Source organism: Leptonychotes weddellii, chromosome 11 (assembly GCF_054177405.1).
Source record: "Leptonychotes weddellii isolate Sample4059 chromosome 11, ASM5417740v2, whole genome shotgun sequence".
NCBI classification, from domain to species: domain Eukaryota; kingdom Metazoa; phylum Chordata; class Mammalia; order Carnivora; family Phocidae; genus Leptonychotes; species Leptonychotes weddellii.
Window position 1 is genome coordinate 49,067,233 of NC_138379.1, and position 27,369 is coordinate 49,094,601.

The 27,369-nt window shown below is 52.7% G+C and overlaps 1 protein-coding gene across 1 annotated transcript in view; it reads left to right on the forward strand.

Annotated features, from left to right (window-relative positions):
- The first annotated feature begins 9,942 nt into the window (after window positions 1-9,942).
- The window catches only part of DGAT2 (diacylglycerol O-acyltransferase 2), a 30,698-nt gene continuing 13,271 nt past the window's right edge, over window positions 9,943-27,369 (forward strand). Inside the window, exons 1-2 of the mRNA XM_081798860.1 lie at window positions 9,943-10,204; window positions 24,869-24,997. Of these exons, the coding sequence (XP_081654986.1) occupies window positions 10,165-10,204; window positions 24,869-24,997 (169 nt within the window). The 5' untranslated portion in view covers window positions 9,943-10,164. The remainder of the gene's footprint in view (window positions 10,205-24,868; window positions 24,998-27,369) is intronic.

The window sequence follows — 27,369 nt, forward strand, 5'->3', positions numbered from 1 at the left end:
AGATCATGACCTGAGCCGAAGGCAGACGCTTAACCATCTGAGCCACCCAGGCACCCTGTTTATTTTTTTTAAGACTCAATTATATGCTGTCTATAAGAACCTCACTCTTATTTATTTATTATTTTAAGAACCTCACTTCATTGATTTATTTTTGAGGGTAGTTGACACACACTGTTGCTGGAGTTTCAGGCATACCACATAGTGATTGGACACGTTTATACATTATGCTGTGCTCCCCACAAACGTAGCTGCCACCTGTCCCCATACATCACTATTACAATATCACTGACTATATTCCTTATGCTGTGCCTTTTATTCCCATGACTTATTCATTCCATAACTGGAAGCCGGTATCTCCCACTCCCCTTCACCCATTTTGCCCATCTTCCCACCCCTCTGGCAACCATATTTGTTCTTTGAATATATAGCTCTGATTCTACTTTTTGTTATTTATTCTTTTTTTTTTTTTTTTAGATTCTACATCTGAGTGAAATCATATGGCATTTGGCTTTCTCAGTCTGACTTATTTTACACCCTTTATAACACCCTTTAAGTCAATCCATGTTGTTGCAAATGGCATGATTTCATCCTGTTTTATGACTGGGTGATAGTCCATTGTTTATGTATACCACATCTTCCTTATCCATTTGTTTATTGGTGGACACTTAGGTTGCTTCCATATCTTGGCTACTGTTAATGCTGCAATAAACATAGGGTTGCATGTATCTTTTCAAATTAGTGTTTTCATATTCTTCAGGTAAATACCCAGTAGTGCAATGATAGTATTTTTATTTTTAACTTTTGAGGAACCTCCATACTGTTTTCCACAGTGGCTATATCAATTTACATTCCCACCAACAGTATACACGGGTTCCTTTTTCTCCACATCCTCACCAACACTTGTTATTTCTTTCTTTTTTATTTTAACCATTCTGACAGGTGGAAGATGATATGTTATTGTGGTTTTGATTTGCATTCCCCTGATGATGAGTGATGTTGGGCATCTTTTCAAGTGTCTGTTGACCATCTGTATGGTAAGGACTTCACTTTAAATATAAAAACATATAGGTTAAAAAGGGATGGAATAAGTTACACCATGCAAACACTAATCAAACACTAATCAAAAGAAAGTTGGTGGCTATATTAATATCGGGCAATGTAGATTTCAGAACAAGGAATATTACCAGAAATAGTGATATTATATAATGATAAAGGGGCCAATTTGTCAAGCAAACATAATAATCCTAAATAAATAGAGCCTAATAACAGATCTTCAAAATACATGAAGCAAAACCTGATAGAATTGTAAGAAAAAAATAGATAAATCCACAATTATAGTTGGAGACTTCAAATTTCCTCTCTCCATTCAGTAACTAATAGAACAAATAGACAGAAAATCACAAGGATTTAGAAAACCCAAATAACAATATCAAACAACTTGACCTGATCTTTACAGAACACTCTACAAAGCATCAGCAGAATAAACACTCATTTCCAGTGTACCTTAAAGATTTGGGGGGAGAAAAAGAGATTTGCCAAGACAGACCATATTACCATATTCTGCTCCTGAAAAAAACCTCAACACCTTAAAAGAACTGAAATCACATGAAGTATGTTTTCTACTAAAAATGGAATCCAGTTATTAATCAATAACAAAAAGATATCTGAAAAAATCCCCAAATATTTGGAAACAACACACTTCTAAATAAACAATGGATCAAGAAGAAAGTACAAAGGAAATTTTAAAATATTTTGAACTGAATGGAAATGAAAACACAACATATCAAAATTTATGGGATGTAGCTAGAGTAGTTCATAAAGGGAAATTTATAGCGTTAAATACTTATGTTAGAAAACAAGAAAGGCTTGGAATCAATAATCTAAGCTTAAGAAAAATTTATATTCAAAGCAAGCCAAAGGAAGGAAATAATAAAGATAAGAGCAGAAATAATGAAATTGAAAACAGAGAAAATATCTGAAACCAAAGATTGTTATTGGAAAAATAAATAAGATCGATAAACCTCTAGTCAAACTGGTCAAGAGAAAAAGATAAAGAAAAAATTGCCAATATTAGGAATGGAAAAGAGACATCACTACAGATCCTGCAAATATTAAAAGGACAATGAGTGAGTATTATGAACAACTGTGTGCCAGTATATTTGATATCTCAGTTGAGATGTCCTAATGGAGGGGTCTCGGAGTAACCAAGCCATTTCTACCCCCATCTGTGCCTGGCATAATACAGAGGTTTGTGTAGACAAGAAGGGAATTTCAGACCACAGAATGTCCAAACTGCTGTAGAGAACAATCCTCCAGGCTCAAAGCGTTAGCCTGGCAGAGGCCACACTGGGCTAGCTGCCCTGGTTCAAATTCCCCTGAATTTATTTTCAGGCCTGAACCTCTTTCTCAACACCAGGTACACAAGAAGTGACAACCATGACTGAATTCTGGGGATTGCCCAATGGCAGTGCTGAAAAACCCCCAGATTTTGTCTAACCTTCCTGCCCAAGCCACCTCCACAGCACCATCCCAATACAGGACCGAAGGGGTAGCTCAGCTCCTCTCTTTCTCCCTCTCTCCCTTCCTCCCTTTGCCCCTTCCATGCAGGCCCAGATGAATTAGAACAAGTGAGGGCTTTGGCATCAGATCAGTTAGGATACCAGACTCAGCCCTTTTTCTCACTATCACCTCTCTAAGCCTCAGTTTCTTCATTTTTATTTTAAGCTTGTTGTGAACTCATATCTCCAGGGTTCTGAAGGTTGCATATCCAGTGTTATACACAAGGTCAAGGCTAAATTCATTTCAATCTCTGGTGTCTTCACTAAAAGGCCCCTTCCCTGAAAACTCCAATGAGGACTGTACTGCCTCTTGTCAATTTGACCTTGAACTTCAAAAGTTCCAGAAGGGTTGGGACTGGGTCTGATTTCTCCTCACCATTATATCTCTAGTACCTGCACAGGTCTGGCAAAGAGTATGTACGTGATAAGTGTATTGAATGAGTGAATAAATGAACAAATGAATGATGACAAAGGACTGGGTGACATGAGATGTAATACAGAATCCCACACTGTATTTTCCAGGTCCCAAGAGTGCATGTGATTGCAGAAGCAGGGAGTGGGCAATGAAATGAATAAGATCCAGTCCTTACCCTTGAGGAAGTCAATACATTTTTTTCTGATGTCTTCGCTCTACCAGGTCTCATGCTAGGTGCTGGGATCTTTGAATCAGCTTTGTCTTTGCCTACAGTCAGATGGGAGAGGGAGGAATCTAAACAGATAAATTACACAAAGTGTTCCTCCAAAATGTAGGCTTCTCCAAACTATGTACTTCTCCAAGCTGTGAACTTCCAGAAGGCAGGACCCTGCCCTATATACTCCATATTCCTAGCCCAGGTCCCAGTGTTAAAGTTCAAGTGAAAGTTAAACAAACAACAACAACAACAACAACAACAAAAAGTGTGTTTGGTTGTAGAGAAGGCTTCTTGGAGGAAGATGTATAAAGATAGGAAGGATGGGCAGGGTGTAGAAAAGGAGACACTTTTCAGTTCAAGAAGGGAGAAGGGCACCTCAGTTCAAGAGCACAGTGTGAGCAAAGATCCAGAGGGGGAAAGCACATTCAAGGACACAGCAAGTGACCTGATGTGACCAGAGAGCTGAATCCATATCAGAGAAAGGCATGGAGGAAGGCTGGAGAGAGTAGTAGGGGCAGGATCACATAAGGCCTTGAATGCCATGTTAAGGAGCTTGGGCCTCATCCTAAAGCTATGGGAGCCACAGGTGAGAATGATTGGATTGAGTGTTCCAAAGGTCATTCTGGAGGTCAGCGTGGAGCACAAGGATGGAGACAGGGGACCAGTGAAGAGGCTAGTATAGCTGTCCCTGCAAAGGAAGGTGGCACGGCCCAGCAGAGATGGAGAGCACTTTGTTGTGCTTATTGAGGGTGGAGGTATCTGTGTATATGTTTCTAGATATTCTTCCATAGAGGGTCAGCCTGATCAAAAATTTCAACCCTACTCCGTTTCACAACCCAGCATACCCAAAGCCTGGGGGAGGCCAAAGATACTAAAGAAAGAGGCTGAAACACATCTGTGCAGGGCCTTACTTTATATTTCTTACAAGGAGAGATTCAACACTCTTCTGCAGGCTTTTAGGTTGGTTATCTCACCTAAATCTAATGTTAGTCTTGGTTATCTCATATAAAATATTTGTTTTCCTGCCCTTCTTTGTGTCTCCTTCATGCCTTGTGTCAAAATCCTTGTACAGGTTGCTGATGGAAAACACTCCACAAGGCCCGGCTGGGAATGGAGCCTAGAGTCACCAGGACCCCTCACTCTAGGATGAGCTTCTGTTTGAGACACTCTTCCTCCCTAGCAGGGCCCATGAATGCCTGCTGGCCACCCTGCACACTCAAGAACTACGCTGAGCACCATGGGCCTGCACCTAGGCCAGCTTGGGAATCTAGTAAGGCCATTGGAAAGGGCACTGGTGCTTAAATACCACTCCCTCTGTAGGTGACTCAGCAACAGCTCCTGATAACCAGTGCTTCCTTCTCTCAAGGGACACCAAACAGCTTTTTAAAATAAGCAGTTTATTCCGTTGACCTGAGAAAGGGCCAGGATTTTGCAGCTACTATAAAGCCTAGGCTCTGGAACCAGACTACCTCGGTTTAAATCCTGGCTCTGCCACTTCTTAGCTGTGTGGCCCTGGGCAATTTTTTTTTTAACCCCTTGGTGCCTAAATTTCTTCATCCGTAAAATGGGGCTAATTATAGTAGTGTTTACTCCGTAGGGCTGTCATGAGGCTGAAACAAATCCACACATGTAAAGTAGCTAGAATAGTAACTGGTGGTGAGTAAATGCTCATTCAAGTTTAGCACTGGTTACTAGCTGCTGTAGTTCATGAAACCTGCCTCTTGTCTTTTTGGAAAAATCTAAACCGCTCCAGCCCCGCTCCAGTCTCCCAGTGCTTCTCCAGCTGAACACGATCCTCACACACATTTCTAGTCTCCTTTGACTGGGCCTCTGCTTCTTTCAGGACCCTTGGTCGCGCTGAGGTGCCTGTTTGTTTTCTCTAGTGCCCTCTGGTTTCACTGGTTTCTCTGGGTATTTCACTCTCCCCTCCTCCATTATGTTCGCTCATAGGCTTTCGGACAGGTTGCCCCATTTCCAGGTAAACCTGTCCTCCCAATTCTTAGTGTCAATCATAATACTTCTATTGATAACATTTGTCTGATACTACATGCTAGGCTCTGTGCTGGGCGCTTTATGTTCATTATTTTAGTCCTTACAATCCTAGGAAGGAGGTACTTTTATTCCAATTTGGATGGAGCACAGGGAAACTGGGGCCCAAACACAGTAAGCGACATTAACAGGTGGCAAGGTTAGGGCTTATTCAGTTTGGGGATTGCGTCAGGATCTAGGTGCATATGGAATAGGAGATGTGCCTTGTCCAGGTAGACTTTTTTTTTTTTAAGATTTTATTTATGTATTTGACAGAGAGAGAGAGAGAGATCACAAGTAGGCAGAGCAGCAGGCAGAGGGAGAGGGAGAAGCAGGCTCTCCGGGGAGTAGGGAGCCCGACGTGGGGCTCGATCCCAGGACCCTGGGATCATGACCTGAGCTGAAGGCAGCCGCTTAACTGGCTGAGCCACCCAGGTGCCCCTGTCCAGGTAGACTTATTATAGTTACTATAAAAATGATCCATTAGCGGACCTGCTCAGTGAGATGGATGTGACCAGGTCCCAGCTCTCTAAGGGCTGCACTTTGTTCCTGGTGCGGGGAACATGAGCCTTGCCATCCTCAGTGGGTCGAATCCCCTGTCCCAGCACTTACTACTCTGCACTGAGTTTCCAGCTGCGTTCCCAGAGCCCTGGAGACTGGAGTGTGGGGGCGGCCTCCGTCATCTGTTGTCACCTCATGGGCTTCTGAACAAGGCTGGATTTGAAGAAAAGGTTGCACTGCTAAAGAAAGCTGAGAAAACAACTGCTGAATAGTAATGGTCTTTTTAAAAACATAATTGAGATACAACATTAGTTTCAGGTGTACAAGATGATCTGCTATATGTATATATTGCAAAACGATCACCACAGTAAGTCTAGTTAACATACATCCTCACATATAGTCATGGTTTTTTTTGTTTTTGTTTGAACATGTCTGCTTTTCCCCTCAGCATGCAGGCTCCTGGAGAGCAGGGATGGCATCCTGGGCCAGCACCGGGCTAGGAGGGTCTCAGCAAAGGTGGGCCAGACAGAATGCACCAAGAGCTCTCTGTGCAACATAAGGTTTGCCCCCCCTTTCCTGCAGGGTGACGGTCTTAGGGGAAATTGAGTAAGAACCTTGCAGACAAAATGATGCAAGGGGACCTTTCAGTACACATTGCAACAGAGCATTCTAAAATGGGGCTGGGGTTGTGCTGATGGCTTGTTCCCAAGGGTCTCAGCCCTGCTCCTCTCCAGCTGGCCAGACCTGTCACATAAGATACGGCCAAAGGCTACTACCCAGCCCCCCCAATGCCTGGCCTTAGAGCTGGGAGGTTTGAAACCTGAAGTCATCTTCAATCACCCCTGTGGGCCTTCGGCCCTATGTCCATGTCACCAAAACCTGGAAATTCTAAGACCTCAGCTTTTCTTCAACCTTCCCTTCTTACCTTTGGCTCTGCTATCACTTTAGTGCAGCCTGTGTTATCCTCATCTCTCCGTTCTCTCCCTCCCTTCCCTTCTTCCATCCAGTATTACCCAAATCCCTCCTGTGGGCCAGGCCCAGCATTGGGCACTGGGACCCAGAGAGCCCTCTGATTCCACCTTTACCCTCAAGTAGCCTCTCCTGGGCAGGATAGCTTCGTAAACATTAAGGGTACAGGTGTTCTGAAAGAGAGAAGCCAGAGATCTGATGGGCACACAGAGCTGAGAGAGGGTCCTCCTAGGGGCCATGTGCTGTGTACCTTCCATTTATCCTCCTAGGCCCACTCTCTACCTTTCTCTATCCTGCTCACTTCCTGAATTCTCTGTATGGACTGCGTTATTGGGCTTCCTTACCCTCTGGCCAATGGGAAGCCCGGCAGAAGACTGGAGGGAGGGACGGAGTGTGACTCTGCCAGGTCACCATGGTTGGTCTGTTCCCCTCTGCTTGGCTTCCTCCCTTTGGACCTTCAGGCCGCATCCCCCCAGTGTTACTAGCCTTGGAGTACTGCACCATCCCTTGAGTTTTCTCTATATCCTGCCTATATTTTTGCAAGGTTTTTGTATTAAAATTGCCTCAAGTTACCCAATTCCAGAGATGTTGTCTCCCACAGGGACCCTGGCTGATACAGGCCATAGGTAATCAGGAAGGATGCTATGGAGGTGACAGCTGAATGTGTTCTTGTTCAGACAACGATCTTTCTAGAGCACAAAAGTGATCATATGTCACCCCTGCTAATACCCTTTATAGCTCCCCATTGCTCTGAGGATAAAGTCCAGACCCCTTAGCCTGGTACCTAAGACTGTACACCATCTGGCTCTTGATGACCAAGCAGCATGTGGTAAAGTCACTCAGAAGGAGGACACTTGGGGGCTTGGAGGGAAGGGAAGCAGTACCAGTAAGGGTGCCAAGCAAATTCCTGGATGAGGAAGGAGGAGGTAGGTGAGCTTCTGGACCACAAGGCCATGCCAGGCTCTCCTGACTCACCCTTTGAGTGAGCTGAGCATTGGGAATGAGTTTGACCCAGACAAGCCCTGGCTTGGGCATGAGAACTGGTTCAAATCCCAGCCTCACCACTGACATCTGGCAAGCTCTTTGACTCTCTGAACCTCAGTTTTCCCAACTACAAAATGGGAATAATCTCTCAGGGCTATGGGGGAAGTTTAAAGGAGGGAATGAATGGGAATTTGCTCTTGTCAAGTAGTTCCAGTATTGGGGCCTGTTCCTCTCCCCAACCTTGTAAGTCAGGGAAAGCACATGGGCTGAAAGTTCAGGAAGGCCTGAATGTCAATCCCAGCTTTACTACTTCCTCACTTTGTAATTCTGGACAAATCACTTTGCCTCTCTGTACCTCACTTGCAAAGTGTGGTGATAATCACCCCTTGCAGGGCAGCTGTGAGGATTGGGTACGTGCACACAGAATAGAGCCTGGCATAGAGCAGGGTACTTGGTTAATGTATATGTTTGCTTTTTGCCCTGGGCCTCTCTTAAGACAAGTGTCCTCTCTGCCTTGCGGGCTGGCCACGTGCAGTAGAAGGGCCAAGGCTGCTGTCACGGTAAGGAGTCTCAGGTGTGCAAGTGTCCAACCCCCACAAACTATAAAGCAGCACCCATAATTCCCAATAGCAACACAACACTGGTGACTGCGGGGGGGGGGGGGCGGTGGGACATGCCATCCTTGGTGAAGCCCACCCTGGTCAACTCCTGCTTGGCAGCTTGACTTGGCCTCTCTATCCCTGGTTTGGTCAAAGCACCCAGGGGCTGGATGGGGAGAAGATAAAGAAAATGTGACTCAGGTCCCAGAGCCATCCTGCTCACCTGCAGGAGGAACAGGACAGACCATTAGAGACGGGAATGTAGGGATGTTGGGAGGTGCGGGGAGGGGGCCAGGAGAAGTCAGTGCCTGGTGTGAGTCCCCCCTGCTCTCTCCTCATGCAGGAGACTGCAGTCCCAGGACAAAGAAAGCTGCCACGTATGTGTGAAGGGTCAAACTGAAGCCACATGTTATTGCCCTATTCCCCAAGCCCCACCTCCCTACCACCAACCCACCTGCCCTTTCTAACCCTCCAATCTAATCAAGGTGCCCTGCTCTTCACACCCCTCCTTTGGTCCATCCCCCAGAGGATGAAGTCCAAGTTTCGCAGCAGGATCACAAGGCCCTTCAGATCTGGTCCCTGTCCATCTGTGCAGCCTTGTTCTCTACTCCTCCCCTGCCTGCATCCCTCTTCCAGCCACTCCAGGGTGCTCTGGGGTCTCACCTCCAGGCCTTCACCCATGCTGTGGCCTCTGCCTGAATGCCCTTCTCCTTCCTCTCAGCCTGGCGGAAATGTACTAATCATCCCCCGTCCAGTGGCAAATGCCATCTCCTCTTAACCTTCCCAGTTTAAGACATCATGTCTGTCCTGCCTTGTGCCCACAGACTCCATCTGCAAAACCGCTCATCAATGGGCAAGGAACATAATTTTGAAAAATGTGCCTGGCACTATGCTAGGCTTTTTTTGTATCTTAGCTCATTTAGTTCTCAAAGCATTTCACAAAAATGATTATTATTACTCCCATTTTACAGATAGGGAAACTGAGGTTCAAGGAAGGCAGGGCCAGAATCAGACTCCAGCTCTGAGTGCAAAGCTGCTGTGCATAAACCCCTCCGGGAAGTGCGTCCAGCCCCAGCCGAGGCAGGGGCCTCTCTCCTCTGATTCCTGTCCCAGCACTGCCAACAGCATCTGTGTGTGGCTGTCTCCGGCGTCCTGGACCCTCACCCCTCAACCACGTGAGCACCCCAGGGCAGGGACTGGGCTGGCTGAGCTGGGTCCGCAGCACCCCGCAGTGTAGAGATGCTCTGTGGGCGCCCTTGATAACCAGATGGAAAGGTAGAGGCAGCTTGGGAGCCCAGGCCTACTCTAACGAATCCCGGCACCAGCGAGCCGAGGCGGGACCTTAGCATCTTAGCCACGCGCAGGCCCCGCCGCGGCAGACGCACCCACTAAGGCGCTCGGCCGGCTGCACGTGCTCGGCGTCCGGGCCCAGGAGCCGCGGGTCCCCGCCGGGCAGCGGCCGAGGGCGCGGGGCAGCAGCGGCCCGGCCCCCGGCGCGCGTCCCGCGGGGAGCCCCGGAGCCCGCGCCCGCCCGCGCCGCCCGCGCCGCCCGGCGCTCGGGCTCCCGCGGGGGACGAGGGGCGGGCGGGGTGGAACGGCCGGCCCCGCCCCAGCCCGCGTCGGGCCGCCCGCTTGTGAGGTGATAAAGCGCCGCGCTCCGAGCGCCGAGCGCAGTGGCCGCCGCCGACGGCCCGCTTTCGGCTGCTGCTCGCGCCGCGACGGGCGCTGCGCCTCCAGCTCCCCGCGCCGTAGCCGCGCCAGCGTCGGCGCCGTTCCCCGCCTCCCCCGGCCCCCGAGCTCGGCGCGAAGCCCTGGCCCCGGCGGCCGGGGCATGGGCCAGGGGCGCGGGGCGAGCCGGCTTCCCGCGGGGCCGTGAGCTGCAGCGGCTTCAGCATGAAGACCCTCATAGCCGCCTACTCCGGGGTCCTGCGAGGTGAGCGGGGGCCCGGGCTGCCCCGCTGGGGGTGGGGGGCGGCGGTGGGCCGGGGGTCGGGGTGGGGGGTTCTGCAGGGCCTCCGCGGCTTTCATCCCGGGGCTGGGAAGCCGCAGGAGGGTTTTCGGGAAAGGACGTGACAGGGCTCTAAGGCAGGCAGGAGTGTGTTCTTACAGCGAGGGTACGAGGGTACGTTGCTGGAGGACTGGCCAGCGTGCAGGGTGAGGTCCCAAGCCCTTTCTTTTCTTTTCCGAAAGCGTGCCCCACGCCGCGCATTTAGGTCTGGGAAGAGGGAAGGATCCTGGGGACCTCGGCAGATGCAGGCAGCGTCGTAGTCAAGGCTGAGTTCATGCTCCACTCCGGCACCTGATCCGTTTTTGTCACCTCTGTTACATCGCTTTCCTTCCCCCAGCTTGTTTTCCCCATCTGTGAGATGAGGTTGATATTTAACAAGCCCTCCCCAACCCAGAGCAAGGGGGCGGGGGTGGCCCCTGGAAGTTCCCTCCCCTCTCTTCTCACCAGGTGGAGCCAAGCCCTGAGAGACTGGATGGGGCAGAGTGGCAGGGTTTTGCAATCCCCTGGAACAGCCACCAGCCAGGGCACGTGCCTGGCTGGGACAGGTGTGCCCACACTGTACTCTGCCCTCCTCCCATCCTCGAGCCCAGGCTCGGGGGCCCACTCGGCAGCCGCTCAGCGCCATACCCTTAGAAGGTGGGACGGAGGACCCTGGGTGCCCTCCATGTGGCCCAGGCCCCTCTTCCACCAGTGTGGAACTGAGGCGCTTGGTGAATATATAGATATTCACTTATAGTTGGAGAAGTTGATGGGAAGAGGCATGACCTTCTTGAGGTTTCCTTGACAGATGCCTTGGCCAAGGGAGACCCTGGGAAGTCAATCACAGCTGTCCTAGGTCTGTGTGTGTCTTGAAGTTTCCCTCCCTCCTCCTAAGTCTTTATTCTGCTTGCTGAACCTCTCTTACTTACCATTTTTTCTTCAGTAACTGACGCCTACTCTACCCACCTTCATGATAAAAATAAAACATACCAATTATTGGAATTTTGAAAAATAGAGAAAAACAGGAAGAAAATAACAATTGCTGGGTCGTCAGCTATCCAAAAATAGCTTCCTAGTGCTATGTTAGTATATGTCTTTCAATTTTATTTATTTGCAGTATATAAAGTTGAGGGCATGCTACAGCTATAGTTCTGAATCCTGGCTTCTCTGAGGATTTCCTCTCTTGCTCAGAATCACTTATCATATTCTAGTGGCTGCCAAGTAACCACCGTGCAGCTGTGTCACAGTTTAACTGTGTCCTGGGCATTGGCATTGCCCTTGGAGTGCTGCTCATTGCCCTTGGAGAGATACCGAGCTGCTGTTGCCGTTTTGGAGGCAAGCAGCCTGAGCTGCCGCATGTGTCTGGCCCAATAGCCTATGACGGCCTCCTCTCTCACTTAAGAGTGCTTTTCTGTTCATTGTACCTTTTGATGCCCATAACAAGGGAAGGAAGGGACTTACCCATGTTCATGCTTTTAAATATGCTTTTGTCTTCGGGGAATGGGATAGGGATGCTCTCTGTGGTAGTCCTTCCCGGAGATGCCCTTCCCTTGCCTCTGATGTCCACAGGCTGTGAGCTCTATCTTCCAGGAGCTGTTGACTCTCATGTTTTCGACCTCTAGTTTGTATTTCAGGACTTTTAGTGAATGATTTTGACCAAGTCACTTAATATCCTATCAGGAGCATTTCCCCTATTGTTTTCAGATCTGAAGAACTTTTTGTTCCCTTTTTTTTTTTTTTAAGATTTTATTTATTTATTTGACAGAGAGAGACACAGCGAGAGAGGGAACACAAGCAGGGGGAGTGGGAGAGGGAGAAGCAGGCTTCCCACCAAGCAGGGAGCCTGACGCGGGGCTCCATCCCAGGACCCTGTGGGATCATGACCTGAGCCACCCAGGCGCCCCTCTTTTTTTTTTAACTGGCTGCAAGGAATTCCATCATGGGCTGGTAGGAAATGCAAACCAGTCACATGTCAGCTCTCTGGATCTACTTTGACGAAAGACTGGGTGGGGTAAGGGGAGGGTGCTGAAGCAGATTTTATGTTATCTAGACATCTCCATTAGACCGGCTTCTTACATCCTTGGTCTTTGAAGACACTCCTCAGTGGCCTGGTTTGCCTCTGTGGATAAGTGTCCACTGTTGTGAGGTGGTGGACACCTTGTCAGTGGCAGTATTCAAAGGAGAGACCATGGATTCTATGAAAGGAAGTCCTGTGTTGGGTGAGAGATTGAAATAGATACCTTGGTGACTGGTTTCTTGGCCAAAAGAAAAAGCCAGCTGTGGGAGCATGGGTAGGTGGGTGTCTGTTGGGGGAGGTGGGAGTCTGTGGTGGTAACTTCTGATCTCTGAAGGACTATCCTATGCCTGGGGTGGAGGCTGCAGAGTTAGTCACGTTTGCATCTCTGCCTTTGCCCCTGGACCAGAGGCTCTTCAGGTCAGAGCCCTCTGATGCCTGCCTAGGTCCTCCGGGTTTAGCACAAGACCCAGAACAAAATGATGGCAACTCTAATAAAATTCTGAGCTGATTTGTTTGTTCTGTGTGTCTCCAAAAAACAAGGGGTGGGATTACAGAGGGCAGGTTTTGATGTAATGGAGAAATCCTGGTGTGGGTAGGGATGGAGCTCCCCATTACTGGGGGTATACAAGCAGGATCTTGGTAGGGAGTGAAACTTAAGAGGCTAGATTGTTGGGAAACTCTGGAACTGTGGGGTGATAGTCACCTAACCCCGTCCTAAATCATAGGATAAAAATGTCACTCTCCTGTTCCCTGTCTCCCTTCCCCTGCACCCCTTCCCTACCTGCACAGAGGCCACTTTGGAGTTATCTCTGCTACCAACGGTTCTTCTGTGCTGCAAAAGGAGGGCCAAGAGTAATATTTGATTGGCAGGCTGGGTGACTTAGTAGCCAATGTGGAAATCCTGCCTCACCCCAGCCTCCTACCTCAAATTCAGCAGCAAGTACTTGGTCATAAAATCATAGCTATCTGTTAGCGCTAGATCAGGCCCAGCTCTCATGTTACCTATGGGGCACTGAGGGCCCCAGAGAGAAGGGACTGGTTCAGAGTTATCAAAGCCAGGGTCAGAACCCAGATCCATCTCCTAGTCTGTGGCTTGCCTCCTTAACCAAGAGAGGGGGTGAACGGCTGAGCACAGGGCTCTGGCTATTATAGACACTCAGCGATTTACTCTGAATGAGTAAAGGTTGCTCCCAGTCTCCAGGATGGGATGGTAGATCACTCCTTCCCAAGCTTTTTTGCAGAAGCTCTCCCAGCTGCCCTGATGGGTAGAGACACCACCCCAGAGCTCTGATGCCAGGTGATGAACTACCAGTTTCCCCTCATCATGGGTCAGACCTTCCAAACTCTTCCAGGAGGCCATGAGGCCCCCCATGAGCAGCCCCCACCACCTCACAACCTCATCTCCTACCATGCTGTGCTCCAGAACTGCCACTGGTCTTCCTGTTCCTCCAGCATTCCCACCAGTTCTGTCCTACCCCGGGCCCTTTGCACGTGCTGTCCCTCTGTCCAGATCTTCGCATGGCTGCTTTGGATCCTTCAGTCTCCTCTCAGAGACCTTTTCTGACCATGCCGTGTGTAGAACTGCCCCCTAATTGCCACGTCTTGTTTTACTGTTTATAGCCCTTCTCATTACCTAAATTATCATGTGTCCTTACCTGTTAGTGATTGTCTCTCCCATAAGATTGTCAGCCCCTTGGGAGCAGGGACCTTGTCGTTCTCAGTGCTGTGTCCCTGGTATCTAGTATAATGTATGGCATGTAGTAGGTGCTCAGTAAATATTTGTTGAATGAGTGAATCATTAATGGAACCTCAGCCCTCCTGAGAGCTGTCCTGTTCCTCTTGGGAGGAAGTCCTGCTTTTAGCTTCAGTGTGATTCCTCAGTCCTTCCTCAGGCCTCCTCTGTGCCTGCTTGTGCTGGGTGCGGGGGCTGCAGCTCTTCCCTGCTGTGAGACACCCTCAATCTCATGAGGGTCTGGCTCCCAGGCAGAGTGCCGAGTGGGGGGGGGGGGGCGCTGGGCTCTCCGTCTTCCCCCTCATCACTTCCAGAGCTTTAGAAGCCAGAGAGCCAGGATGCCAGCCCTGCCTTCCCTCTGGGACATGGCTGGGTGGCTCACTTACCCTCTGGGGATCTCACTCCCCCATGTGGAAAACCGGATCGGAAATCTCAAACTCTCAAGAATGTGAGGGTTTGAGCGAACGTGAATGGAAAGTGCTTTGTAAACTAACTTGTGACACTCAAGTTCATCCTTGTCGTCCGTCCTGTGTGACACACGCAAGCAGGCTCCCACCACTGTGGAGAGTGGCAGCCTCCGCTCTGATGCATCCAGGAAGGCTTTGCCGGGATGGGGACTTGGGGTGTGGGCCTTTTGCTTTGCTGCTGGAGCACCTTCTGCGTGTCTGGCTCTGTACTGCCCCTGGATTGATGCGCCCTGGTCCCTGTCATTGAGGCGGATGCACACGGCGCCAGGGAAGGAAGCATGGGGAGCTGCGGAGGCCTGAAGGTGAGGGTGGGACAGCTCAATCATCTTGGGTGGGGTCAGGGAAGGCTTTTCAATATTCACTATTCAATCTGGATATTGAAAGATGAATAGGTATTAGCAAGGCAGGCGAGAACATTCAGATACGGGGAACAGCATCAACAGGGGCATGAGATTTGGGTGGGACGGGCAGTGTGACTGCAGGGCCCCTGAGCGATGAACGTGGGCTGAGGCCCTGGTGTGCCGAGAGGCAGAGACAAGGGAGACAGAGGATGCCGTATCCAGGCCCTGGGTGGCTCACCTGTAATCAATGGTGGGGGGATGGGGATTTGAGGGCTCCTAAGAAAGGTGCACTCAGAGCTTCTTGGCCTCCACCATTTCTGGGGTCCCCCTGGGATGGAGCTGCTGTTGGCAGAGCTGAGGGCCTGGGGCTAGGAGTCAGATCTGGGGTGTGTCCAGCCCCTGTGCCATCCCTGACCTGCTCTGTAACCTTGGGAAACCACTGCCCCTTCCTTCCTCTCAGTCTCCTCATCTGTAAAATGGGCAAAAGCATGATAGGAGTAGCTGCCCAGGTTATGGTGCAGACCCAAGGAAGCTAAACCCACAAACCCTTTGGGCAAATCAACAGACGCAGGAAACAGAGTTCCTTTTATTAGTAGAGCAGATTTAAGAGTCCTGAATAAAGGGCCAGGAGCCTAACTGCATCTGCTTCCCATGTAACCTTGGCAAGACCCTGCCCTCTTGGGATGTCAGCCTAAGGAGAGGAGAGCTGGAAGAGCCGGTCCTCTCGGGTTCATTCCAGCTCTGTTGCAGAAATGGGATTTCAGTCCTGCCCCTGACTGCTCTGGGAACCTGGGGCCCAACCTCTTCCTCATTCCCATTCTCTGCTTATCTTTGTGAAAATGGGCTCATGTCCTGCTTGGGGCCCAGGTGAGTACCCCAGAAGAGCCTAGCTCCCCACACTTGCTCATGGATTATGATAAGGGTCTATTTGGAGACTCCTCGGTGACATACCCACAAGCTGGTGGTGTTGCCATGGCAACTCCTCCTACTTCAGTAGCTATTTTTTTAATGTGCCAGGATGTGGGGGTGGGGAAAGTGGGCCACTGGGGTCCTCAGCAATCACCTCCAGGGTTCGGGAGTCTGAGACCAACAGAGGGAAGGGGGAGGCCCAGGGTCCCAGCCTACCTGTGGATACTGAGGACGCCTAGCTTCCTGACAAGATCCTACACAGGAGACCCGGAAGACAAACAAGCAGGGATCCACTGAGCACCCCCAGAGTCCTGATGGCCAAGTCAAGAGCTTCACAGCCAGCATGCCTACCACGGCTGTGTGTTGGCTTCCCCTTTGGGCCAGATGTCCTAACTGGCCCTGCTTTAAGGACACTTACCCCTCACAGGGGAGACTATTAGTCTTCCCAGGAAAGAACTCACCAGTGCGTTGGGACCAGGTGAATGGCCAGCTTGTTGCCAAGGGGCCCGGAGGCACCATCTGAAGCTGGTGAAGGGAATGGGAGGGGTGGGCAGCAGTGTTCTCGACTTCTGGGATGGAGCCCAGGACTCCTTGGCCTGACATTCCCAGTCCTTCATGGCTCCCTATCCACTTTCTCAACTAGACTCACCCACTCACACAGCTGCTATGCTCCAGCCTGGCTGAACTACTTGCAGTTGATTCCTCCAATGTGTGCTCTCTCTTCCTTCCAGGCCTTTGCAAATGCCATTTGCAGGACTCCAGCACCTGGGGTCCTGCCCCTGCCCCTCCCTCCTGTCAGCCTGGCTAACCCTTACTCACCTCACCTGACCCATTACTTCCTCCAGGAGGGCATCTGTGAGAACAACCTCCAGATCACGTTGGGGGACCCCCTAGATCCCCCGGCCCTGACTTACCCTCTGGGCCTAGTTGTTCACAGCCCTGTCTCCCCAGCCATAGCTGGGGGGTGCTGCCTAGAGGCAGAGCTCAGCCTCCAGCAGGTGCCCAAGAAGCAGAGGAGAAGCAGGGTCGGGCAGCTCTCACCCTAGGTCTGCAGCATCTGGCCTGACGTGGAAAGGGTACTTAGAAAGCACTTGTTGAATGAATGATAGTGTTTGGGCTCCATCCTTCTCTCCCTCACTCTGGAGCCTTCCACTGTTGCCCCTGCCTTTAACCCCAGCCTGTCTAGCTGGAGGAGACCCATCCCTCCTGATTTCCCAGAAAGCTCCTTTTGACCATCTGTCGTGGCCCAGGTCAGTCAGCTGTGGACTGGGCCTATCTCTGTGGTGTCTGGACCTTGTCTATGCATTGTAGTCCCCTCCAACATCCAGTCATTCAGTAAACACTTGACCGAGCACCTGCTCTGTGCCTGACCCCTTGCTGGGTACAGGGACCCAGATGAACAAGATGCAGTCCCTGCAAACAAATGCGTATTCTTTCCTCTAATGAGAAGTGCTGAGTATAGGGGCGAGGTAGGCTTCCCCGAGGAAGTCAGTCAGGAAGGTTGAGGAAAGTCTCTGAGGGGTCAGTGCTCAGTGCCTGGCAGGTGTCCACCAAGTGTGAGTTGAACGACTGACCAGATTGGACCTGAAGGTGATAGGACTCTAGCTGGGGGGACTGCAGGCAGGGCCGAGAGTGTGGAGAGTCTTCCTGGAAGGAAGAAGTATCTGTCTGAGCAGGTGGTGAGGTGCTTTGTGTGCAAGGCTTCCAGGAGCCCAGGCATGGACTGGGACTCTAAAATCCAGAGGCGTGTCCCCCCAGAGCCTTGACTGGCCTTCCATCACCACACGTATGATTCTTGCTGAAAGGTGGTCATGGGGCGCCATAGAAGGGAACTTGCCTCTGGCACCTGTTAAGCACTTGGCTTAGCTTCTTGGACCTCCCTGGGGCTAGAAGGGTCTGCCAGGGGTCAGTATGTCCATCTCCCTGCCTCTATGCAGACTTGTACCCAGCCCTTTGGAGTAGTTTGGGGCGCCTTCCTCACTGTCCACTCGGCAGCTGATGTCTGAGGGCAGAGCTTGGTCCAGGTGGGCCCAGGTGTGACACCCTTGGGGCCGAGGACATGAGCAAGATGGCTTCCCTCCTCAAGAAGCCTCTGGGGGCTAGTCACATCTCTGTGACCTCACTGGCATCTTCCTAGTCCTCTATCAGATGTGCCAGACACTCTTTGTCCCTTTTTTTATACGTTGTTTAGATTCCTCACGGCAATCCCGGATTATAACTAAGGAGGCCACTGAGTCTCGGGCAGAGCAGCGGCTTCCAGGGTCTCACAGCGGGCCAGACTCAAAGCCAGGGGTTGAATCCCAGGCGTGCTGATGCCAACGCCTCTGCTTCCAGGCGGGGCAGGGCTTGTTACGCCCATTAGGCAGGAGAGGAAACCGAGGCTCACTTGATAATTACCTAGCATTCACGCAGCTCTTTACTTTTTATGAAGCTCGTGCCTCTACATCATCTAAGTCTCGCAAAACTCTGGCGAGGTGGGTATTAGCTCCCCTGCACGGATGAGGAAACTGAGGCTTACACAGGAAGTGACTCACCAAGGCTACACTTGCTGCCGGTTAGAGGCCAGGGTCTCCTGACGCCTAGCCTCCTGTCCTCTGTAACTTTTCCAGGCTGGCATGCCCCCTCCCCTGGTGCCAGGAGTGAAGGTGAGTGGGGGAAGCAGCGGGGGGCCATCCCGCGGCCTGACCTATGGCCATTCGTGTGTGCTCCTGCCTCCTCAGGGAGGCCGGCCTCGCTCAGTGCCTCCTCTCCACAGGTCAGAGGATCCTCCTGCCCCCTCTCTAGCTTATCATCCCAAATTATTTTTCGTTCGGGCTCTCATCTGGCATTATGTTGCACATTTACGTGTGGGAGATTTATTTCTCCCTGAGTGGGGTTCAAGCCCCCGAACATGTGAGGCTTTATCTGCTGTGTTCACTGCTGTGCCCCCGGTGCCTAGTACCCTGGCGCCCCCTAAGTGCCCCAGGCTTCAAGCCTCGTCTCTGTCCCTGCCTACCTTTTCCAGGAGGCCACCTTTGGTTCCTCAGGTCCTTGCCAGCTTTTTTCACCTTCCATTTTCGGTAAATGTGAGCCCCCATTCCTGGGTCGTTAAGCCAGCCCTTTCTAACTGCCTCTGGGCCTTTATTCCCACAGCTGCCTCCAGTCACAGAGCCTGCTTTCCTTCCCTTCAGCCCCCAGATCTTGTCTTCGAGGCCCTGCTGAGGCCTCGCCGCCCCCTCGGACCCGCCCCCGCCAGCACCCTTGCTCTGCCCCCTCCTCTCATCGCGCACCACCTCAGGGCCGTGCACTTGCTGACGAACTTCGTGTTTGCTCACTTCTCCCGTCCCTTGCCATTGTGGTCTGTGGTAGAAGCGATGGCAGTAGCTACCATCTGATCACCTAACAAAGGCCCCATGTACCTCACGCGCGTTGTTCTTTTTTCACTTCATCATCCCAACAACCCTGTGAGGGGGGCATTATTCTCCTCATTTTACGGATGAGGACACCAAGGCTGAGGGAGGCAGGGTGACTTCCCTGGGTCACAGAGCCATGTGGGGGCAAAGCTGGCTGAGGGGCTTTCCTCAGATTAAGGGCATTCGAGCTCAGACCCAGCCCCCCTCAGGCATGTGGAAGAGGAAGCCCAGGAAAGCCTGGTTTCATCAGCCTGGGTGTGGCCTCCCTGGTCACTCTGCTCTCAGATAATGGGCAAGAAGATGTTCACACAGCCATTCCCACCGCCACCCCAGCCTCAGCTCTGGGCCCGAGGGGTGTTTGGTCCCCACTGCTACAGGCAGCTCTGGCTTAGCCCTGGCGGCTGCAAGTCCGACTTGTGGGAGCTTGCAGGTGGGGGGTCGCATCCCTTGCACAGCGAGTCCGTGGGAGGATGTCCCCGGTAGACTTGGGGCATGGTTTGGGGCCGAGCAGGTGGCCCTCCTTTAGGCAGGGGTGTGTTCCTGAAGTCTGGGTGTGCGCTGGCTTGCGTGGTGGGGACCAGCCCTCAACAGCTTGGCATCACGGGAATGGTGAGGGATGCAGAGCCCAAATTCCAGCCTTGAGTCCTAGCTCCCTGGTACCCTGACCTCAAGTGACTGGTTTAACTTCTTTTGGCTTCACCTCACCTCAGTTTCCATCTCTGTAAAACGGGATTGCCCAGCCCTACCTTGTTTGTCTTCCTGGGGAGTGCTGTGGGCCACTGAGGCCCCAGATAGATGGGGCGGGGGGCTTCCTTTCTGGGGATAAGAGAACTGCTCTGGGCTTCTCTGGCAGCCCCACTCCCTCTGCCCCCCACAAATCTAGGAGCCCGTGAGCTGTGTAAAGTAAGTGGTGAGATGGGGGTGCCTGGGAGCAGCTGCTTGAATGAGCTGTCGGGGACATTTCTTCACAGGACTAGTGAAGTGACTCTATGGCCTGTCTTGTGTCCCTCCGTGAAAAAAAGACATGTCGGTAGTGGGTTCTCTTCTCATCACAGTGGGAAACTCATGCTCAGGGAGGGCGAGAGAGGCTCTGTCCCCCACCCCAACCCCGGCCAAGGTCCTCAGTGGGGGTGCCAGGGGCCTTCCTGTCAGGCCGCTCAGTCTGACTCGGACACCCAGGCCTCCCACTGTCTCTGTGGCTCATGGGTCTGTCCGTTCATGCGTAACCCTCTCTGAGCACCTGCTCTCACCTGGGCACATAGATGCATTGGTGTGAGCCCTGGCACCCGGGAGACCCTGGCAGAGGAGGGTGGCCAGTGGGACTGGTGCTGAGAGGGCGTGGAGGGTGCTCTGCACCAAGGGAGGCCAGGGGAGGGTGGCGTGGGAGCAGACGAGATGCGGCTAGATGCCGAGTCTCCCTGCAGGCCCACCTGAGACTTGGGGACAGTCAGACTAAGTGTGAAGGTGACAGCAGTGTGGCATCCACACGTGCTTCTGCCACAGCCTGGCCTGACAGCTGGGAGGTCAGGGCTGGCTGTGCCCTGCGGGTACCCAGCTGAACCTCACTTCCATCAGCTGGGCAACCGTCCCGGGGCTGTGGCCGGGTGGTGAGCCTCTAGGTCGCGTCCCCAGGAGGGTGGACACCAGAGTCCAGAGTCGAAGAGATTGTAGAACTCATCCTCCCCACCCTCACGGTATAGATTGGGGAACCAAAGCCCAGGGAGGCGAAGTGATGTGGCCAAGGTCACACAGGTGTCGGTGGCAGAACTGGGACTGAAATGTCAAGGCATGCTGCCACCCCACCTGCTCCACGAGATGCCTGCTCCTGAACACGGTCCCCTCCCAGCTTCCCCCTACTTTGTTGTGGGGAGAAGAGAGAAGGAACCTGGGGAGACCTGCGGCCTGGGAGCAGAATCCAAGCCTGGAGGTTGGGCCTGAACTGAGTCCAACTCTGCGACCCTCCGGCCAAGTGACCTTGACCCTGTCACTTTTTTATCACCGTCAAAATGGGAGTGATGGTGCCAAGCTCACAGGCCTGGTGAGGAATCCAGGTGCCCGTGAAAGTGCTGTGTGGGTCGTGTGGGTAGCCCAGCTGTCACCCAGCTGTGAAGAGAAGGAGCTGGGGGGCCTGAGGAACAGCCAGAACAGAGACCTGCTCTTCCTCCCACTCAGCAAACCTTCTCAGTGTTTGCTCTGGGCCAGGCCCTGGCAGGCTACTGGAAAGCCAGATGTGGATCAGACCCGGGCCTGGCTCCATCATGGGAGAATGGATGTGTAATCAGCAGCTAGGACAAGTTGAGGGGCTGTGGGACCCAGAGGGTGTCTTCTTTTCTCTCCCTTATTTCTCTGTTCTGTGGGCCTCCCCTGACTTCATTCCAGACAGGTTCTCTCCATGCTTCTGACCATTCCAGATTTGCACGGGCTTTAGAGTTTATAATCCCAGAGAAAGAATGACGACCTCTCTCCAAAGGCTTACCCTTTCTGGGTTTCGAAGGATGAGCTGCCTCATCTCATTGTCAGGGTCTCATCAGGTGGGCACAGCAAGGAGGGGTTTTCTGGGCAGAGGAGCAATGGCTCGACATCTCTCAGGTCTATACGGGGCTTCCCCTGGGGCTGGGGTTCAGCGTCATGGACAGGCCAGCTCCGGGGCCGGGCTCTGTGGTCAGCCAGGTTGGGACGGTCTGGCCCGGAGGCAGCCGAGTGGGCCAGGCGTGAGGAACGCAGAGTGGCAGCTTCCCCCCGGGCTCCCCTCTAGGCAGCCTCTCACTCTGACTTCCACAGAAACACCTGTCATGCCTCAGTGGACTTGACGTTTCCTACTTTGTTGTAGAGCGGGCTGTGGGTGGTGGTTGGAGTAAGGCACGGTGAGAACAGGCTGAGCAGCGCAGAAAAAGCCCGGCGCTGGCCGCTTGCCATGGGGCTGGTGCAAGTCCCTTAGGCCCCTTCTTCCTGTCTGGTCAATAGGGTGAGGGTCACACACCTTCCTGCGCTCTGACTGTATCTAATCGTGAGAGACCGCTAATCAGCATAGCAGATGGATTTGGATTAGGCATTAGCAAGAATGTGTCTTTTCAGTGGTTCCAGTGGGAGATCTGCCACCAGTGTGGAATTACCGTGCAGCCCCTCCCCAGGCAGGAGAGCTCCATATGCCGAGTGGGAGCAGTTGGCTGGCCCTGACCCAGAGCAGGGGCTAGACAGCGAGCCCTTTCCTTAAGAGCTCCTCAAGCTGCTGGCCTCGGGGTTCCTGTCTGCTGTAGGAACTGGTCACATGAAGCAATGTCTGATGCCCTTCCCTGCATTGCCTTTTATTCCCTGCCTAGCAGAAGGTGGAGGTCCCCAGCACCTCCCCCTACCTCCTTCCCTGCCCCAGACTGGCCCTTCCTGAGACTTCGGCTGAGGATCTTGTTAAAAGGCAGATTTTGATTTGGTAGATCCAGTCTAGAGCCCCAGATCTTGCATTTCTAAACAGCTCCCAGGTCCCACTTTTTTTTTTTTTTTAAGATTTTATTTACTTATTTGAACAGAGAGAGAGAGAGAGCATGAGCAGGGGGAGCGGCAGGCAGAGGGAGAAGCAGCCTCCCCACCGAGCAGAGAGCCCGACGCGGGGCTTGATCCCAGGACCCGGATCATGCCAGGTCCCACTTTGAATAGGAAGGTGCTGGAGTACATTCTGTCTTCTCTCCAGCCAGGGCACGCAGTGGGCGCCAGACCCGGAGCAGGGGCTTGCCTCCCCTTAGCTGCCCCGGCTCCTGCTTCACTTCATCAGCACAGCTGAGGAGGCTGAGCAGCGGCAAAGCCATGACTTGGGCAGGCCAGCCCAGGGATCAGGGGTTCAGGCCTGTGCTTGGGCCTCACTTCTCTCCGCCACGAACCTACGCAGGCCTTTCCCCACTTCTGGACAGGTTTACCGGGCCCTGAGCTCAACCTACCTCAGACCTGCTGTGTCCCACGTACAAGAGCCCTTTGTCCTTGGCACGTGCTGTGGGGGAAAGGGGGGTGCCCTGAGCAGGGAGCAGGAATCCTGCGTTCTAGCCCTGGTTCTGCCTCCCACTGCCTGGGTAACCCTGGCAAGTCAGTGCTCCTCAGTCACCTGAGGGTCTCGTTGGGCCCTACCAGATGACCCGAGGGGGGCCTCAGGCCCCAGCATGGGTTTTGGGAAGGTGTGGAGGTGGGAAGGGCCTGTGGTGGTAGGATTTTCATTTAGAGGGCCAAGGAGCAGTTACGCCAAAACCTCTGCCATGGCTCTGTGGCCCGGCCTCATTTGCTTTTGTGAGTTCACATACTACCTCCTCCACCGAGTTACGCCTGTGGAGTAGTAGATGCTACTGAGCACCCATAGGTGCCATGCCCTGAGGATATGGCGGGGAGCCCTTGCGGTCCTGCCTGGGGTCACCTAGTGAGTGGAACCAAGGTTCCACTGGTGTCTGGCTCTTCTTCTGGACCATGCCCCCTTCCTCCGATCTACTAAGCCGGGTACAGGAGACAGCACTGGTGTGTCTGCCTTGAGGTTTGGTGTTATCTGTACGTCTCCTCAAAGTTAACTTTCAGCCGATGAGGTTTATGTCCCTTTCTAAACTCTGCTGTGACCTTGTTGCTCTCCAGATTTTGAAGAAATGCAAAGGCTTGAGTGTAAGCCCCTAACTCCCTCTCCCAGCAGTAAGCCGGGGTGAAAGGTCATGAGACCCTCAAGGACAACATTGTGACTCAGTCCTTGGGCCTTGCAGAGTGGCGGGTGTGAAGGAATGTTTGACCAGCATCCAGCAAGCACTCACTGAAGATGTGTAGAGCGAAGGGCATGCAGTTGGGGCTCAGCAGGCATGGGGGTTGGAAGTGGCCCCCTTCCTCTGGTCCAGCCGCTGGAAGGAGTGGGCTATGGATTAGAAACCTAGCCCGTGCCCTTCCCCAGTGCTGCCTCTCCTGCCATCACCAGGCTTTCCGGTCCCACTGGAGTCCAGGGCATCATCCTGGGGGCACAGTCAAAGAGCCAATTAAGTGGGCACATCTTGTCCTAACTTCTAGGCTTGGTAGCCGCTTGGTAGCAAACATAATTGCAGCCCTCACTATCCCAGGCTTCCGGAAGCTCACTGGCCACTGGGTCCTTTGGGGAAGCAAAAGCTCCCACCTGATTCTCTTCTGGGCCCCAAGCTCTGGGCCCTGAGATGAAGCTGAAAGTGTAAATCCCTCTAAAGGTGGTCATGGTGGTCGTGGTGGTATTGGGGTGGGGACGAGAGGGCTCAGCCTGCGGGGAAGGGGTCCTGGGGATGAGAGGGGGCAGGGATTGGGGTACTCAAAGTACACTTGGAGAAAAAAACATTGCAAATTGGATATTGAACCTCTGTCCTTGGCCTCACAGGCACAGATAGCAAAGATTAAATATTTGTACTAGATCCAGATAAAGGATAAGGACAGGAGTTTGATTGGGCTGGAGGGAAGGGAAGAGGACTGGCAATTATGGAGAGCCTCCTCCCACCCCAGCGTCTTTGGATACTTCACTTGGTCTCCAAAATGACCCCGTGAGGGGAACCCCATTCCCAATGGGTATATGTAAAAGTTGGGGCACAGGGAAGCATGTGAACAGCCCAGAATTACAAAGCTACTGAGTGGCAGGCTACGATTTGAGCCCGGGTCAGTCTGATGTTGTGGCCATGCTCCTGTCATGTCTCAGAAGGTGTCTGTGGAGGTGGGTTGGTGTTGGGGGCTCTGAGGCTGGAGGGAAGTGTGGCAACAGACTGACCTCTCCCCTCTGCTGCAGGCACTGGTTCCGGCATCCTCTCCGCCCTCCAGGACCTCTTCTCCATCACTTGGCTCAATAGATCCAAGGTGGAAAAGCAGCTGCAGGTCATCTCGGTGCTACAGTGGGTCCTGTCCTTCCTTGTGCTTGGTAAGCCGGGGCTTAGAGGGCGGGCGCAGGCAGGGTGCTCTCCGACAGAGCTTAGAGCAGGAGCCCTGCTCTGCAGGGCTGACGGGTGAGAGCACCCTCCCTCTTGCCCCCCTTCGAGTGGCCGATCAAGTGCTCCAGCCCTAGGCAGGCATGAGGACTCAGTGAGATGCAGTGGGAGGTGGTGGTACACTTCCCATCTTACAGCTAGGAAACCCAACTCTCACATAAGGTAAGTACCCTGTCCCAAGTCACACAGATTTGAATCCGGGCCTATAGGACCCCCAAGGCCTGTGCTGCTCCCACATGCTACCCTGCCTACCAACAACCACTTCCCAGCAAGTGTGCTGCTTTGCCTTAGTGTGGTGTGGTGCCGCCTTGAGTCCTGACTCTACCACAGGCAAGCTCTGTGACCTTGAACTCTCTGGAAGTTCATTTCCTCATTTCAGCTGTGGCAAAAATGCTGCCTTCTTCACAGGGCCTTTGTGGGAATTGAAGATGAGGGATGAGAGCATGCGGCACAGGGCCTGGTCACGGGGGGCCCCCCATTATAGGGGAGCCACTGTTGGGACGCGCCCCCAGACCCCACTCGCAGCTGTCAGCACCCTCTGCTGGACACAGTCCCCAGCTGCTCGCCCTGGCCCATTAAAAGCTACCTCCCTTTCTCTCTCTCAGCCCCTCCCCCGCCAGTGCTTTGGCTACTTCTGCAGGGCTAGCTTGGTGCTCTCATTCCCCGGCTTGCCCTTCAGACCAGGCTCAGGCCGTGGCGGGTCATCTGGGAAGAGGAAAGGGCCCGTGTGTGGGCCAGCCCCTGCCCTCCTAGCCGCCTCGCTTCTTCCCCAGGCCCCTGTGTTCTCAGCATCATGAGTGGCCTCCCAGCATGTCCGAGCAGAGCGCCACAGGGCACATTCCAGTGCCTGTGGGAGAGTCCTTCTGGGCACAGCCCTCTTTAGGATTGTCTGGGCAGACGGGGGGGGGGGGATGATCTACCTGATGAGCTAGCATATCAGTGCTGAGCCCCTATCCTTCCAGGAGGCATGGGGGCCTCCGAGACCGCGCTTCCAGGCCAGTTCCATGCTGCCCTTGCCTTTCCTTTGCAGGGCAGAGGCTTGGGACAGGGGTGCTGTTTATCAAGCCTGCACGGTGCCCCAGGCACCTGATGTGCCTTTCCTTGACTTTCTACTTTACAGGCGAGGAAATAGAAACTTACAGAGCTTCTCTGACTCTCTGAGACTGTGATGCTCCTTGAGTGGCATAGCTGGGATTTGGGGGGGAAGCCCTGAGCACTCACCAGGGAGCCCACCTTACTGGAGAGCTCAGAATTGGTGGACCTGGTCTAAAACAACCAGTTTTCACTTTTAGGCCCAAGAGTAGGTTTTAGGGAGAGAGCCATGAACCCCCAAAATTAGGTGAAAAACTGACATGTGAGAATATGTGTACCTTTTTCTGGGGTGAAGGGCAATTACCATCTTCAGATTCTTAGAGAGATATATGGCCTCAATGAGATAAACACTGGTCTGGGGAACAGAGCAAATTAAACTGGCTCCCTTCGGGCCCAGACCTCCACCCTGGCCCACATCTGGCCACTTCTTAGGATCCTAGAGTAGAGAAGGCCGGAGGGGGCAGAGCCTTGCCCGGAATGAGGAGGAAGTGGTAGGACCAGGGCAAGACCCCATGGACTACACAGCCTCCCAGACACATGTGTAGTCTGCTGCACCCGCTCCCTTAGTCCCTGTTTGTACCAAGAAGCCGCCACCGTCCCTGTCTTAGCTTGGCTGCCGGGGAGCTGAGCAGCTGCCAGAACCCCAGCCCATGCAGGCTGCAACAGGGACTGGCCTCAAGTTGTAGGTTTGCAATCGATCAAGTCCAGCGTAGCCCAGAAACCGGCCCAGCATCTTCCCAACGCCCTTGTGTAGGTGGGAGCCAAGCCTGCTCGGATGGGCAGGTCTGCTCAGCTGGGGCTAATTATTGCCCCGAGCAGCCCCAGCCACTCCTTCCTGCTCCCACCCAGATCTGCCGGCAGAGGCTCTTCTGGTGTCTCGAAGGCTGCCACGGCCCCGCAGCCTACCTCCGAACAGGCGGGCTCTACCATTTTTGCCCAGTGGACCCCTCTGGCATTCTGGTAAAGGCCGCAAACCTTCCTCAGGGTTTTTAAACGTGTAACACAAAGTACATTGGGTTTCAGAGAAAACCAATGATATTGAAGTGTAAATATATATATATATGTGTGCATTTAAGAAGTCAAATGAGGCATAGAGTAACACGTGTGCCTCTTTATTATTACGTGAAATAAAAAGATCTAGTGGCAGACATAAGCATTGCTCCGATTCTTAACCATTTCGGAGGATAAATGACGCTTTAAGGTCTCTGCCACT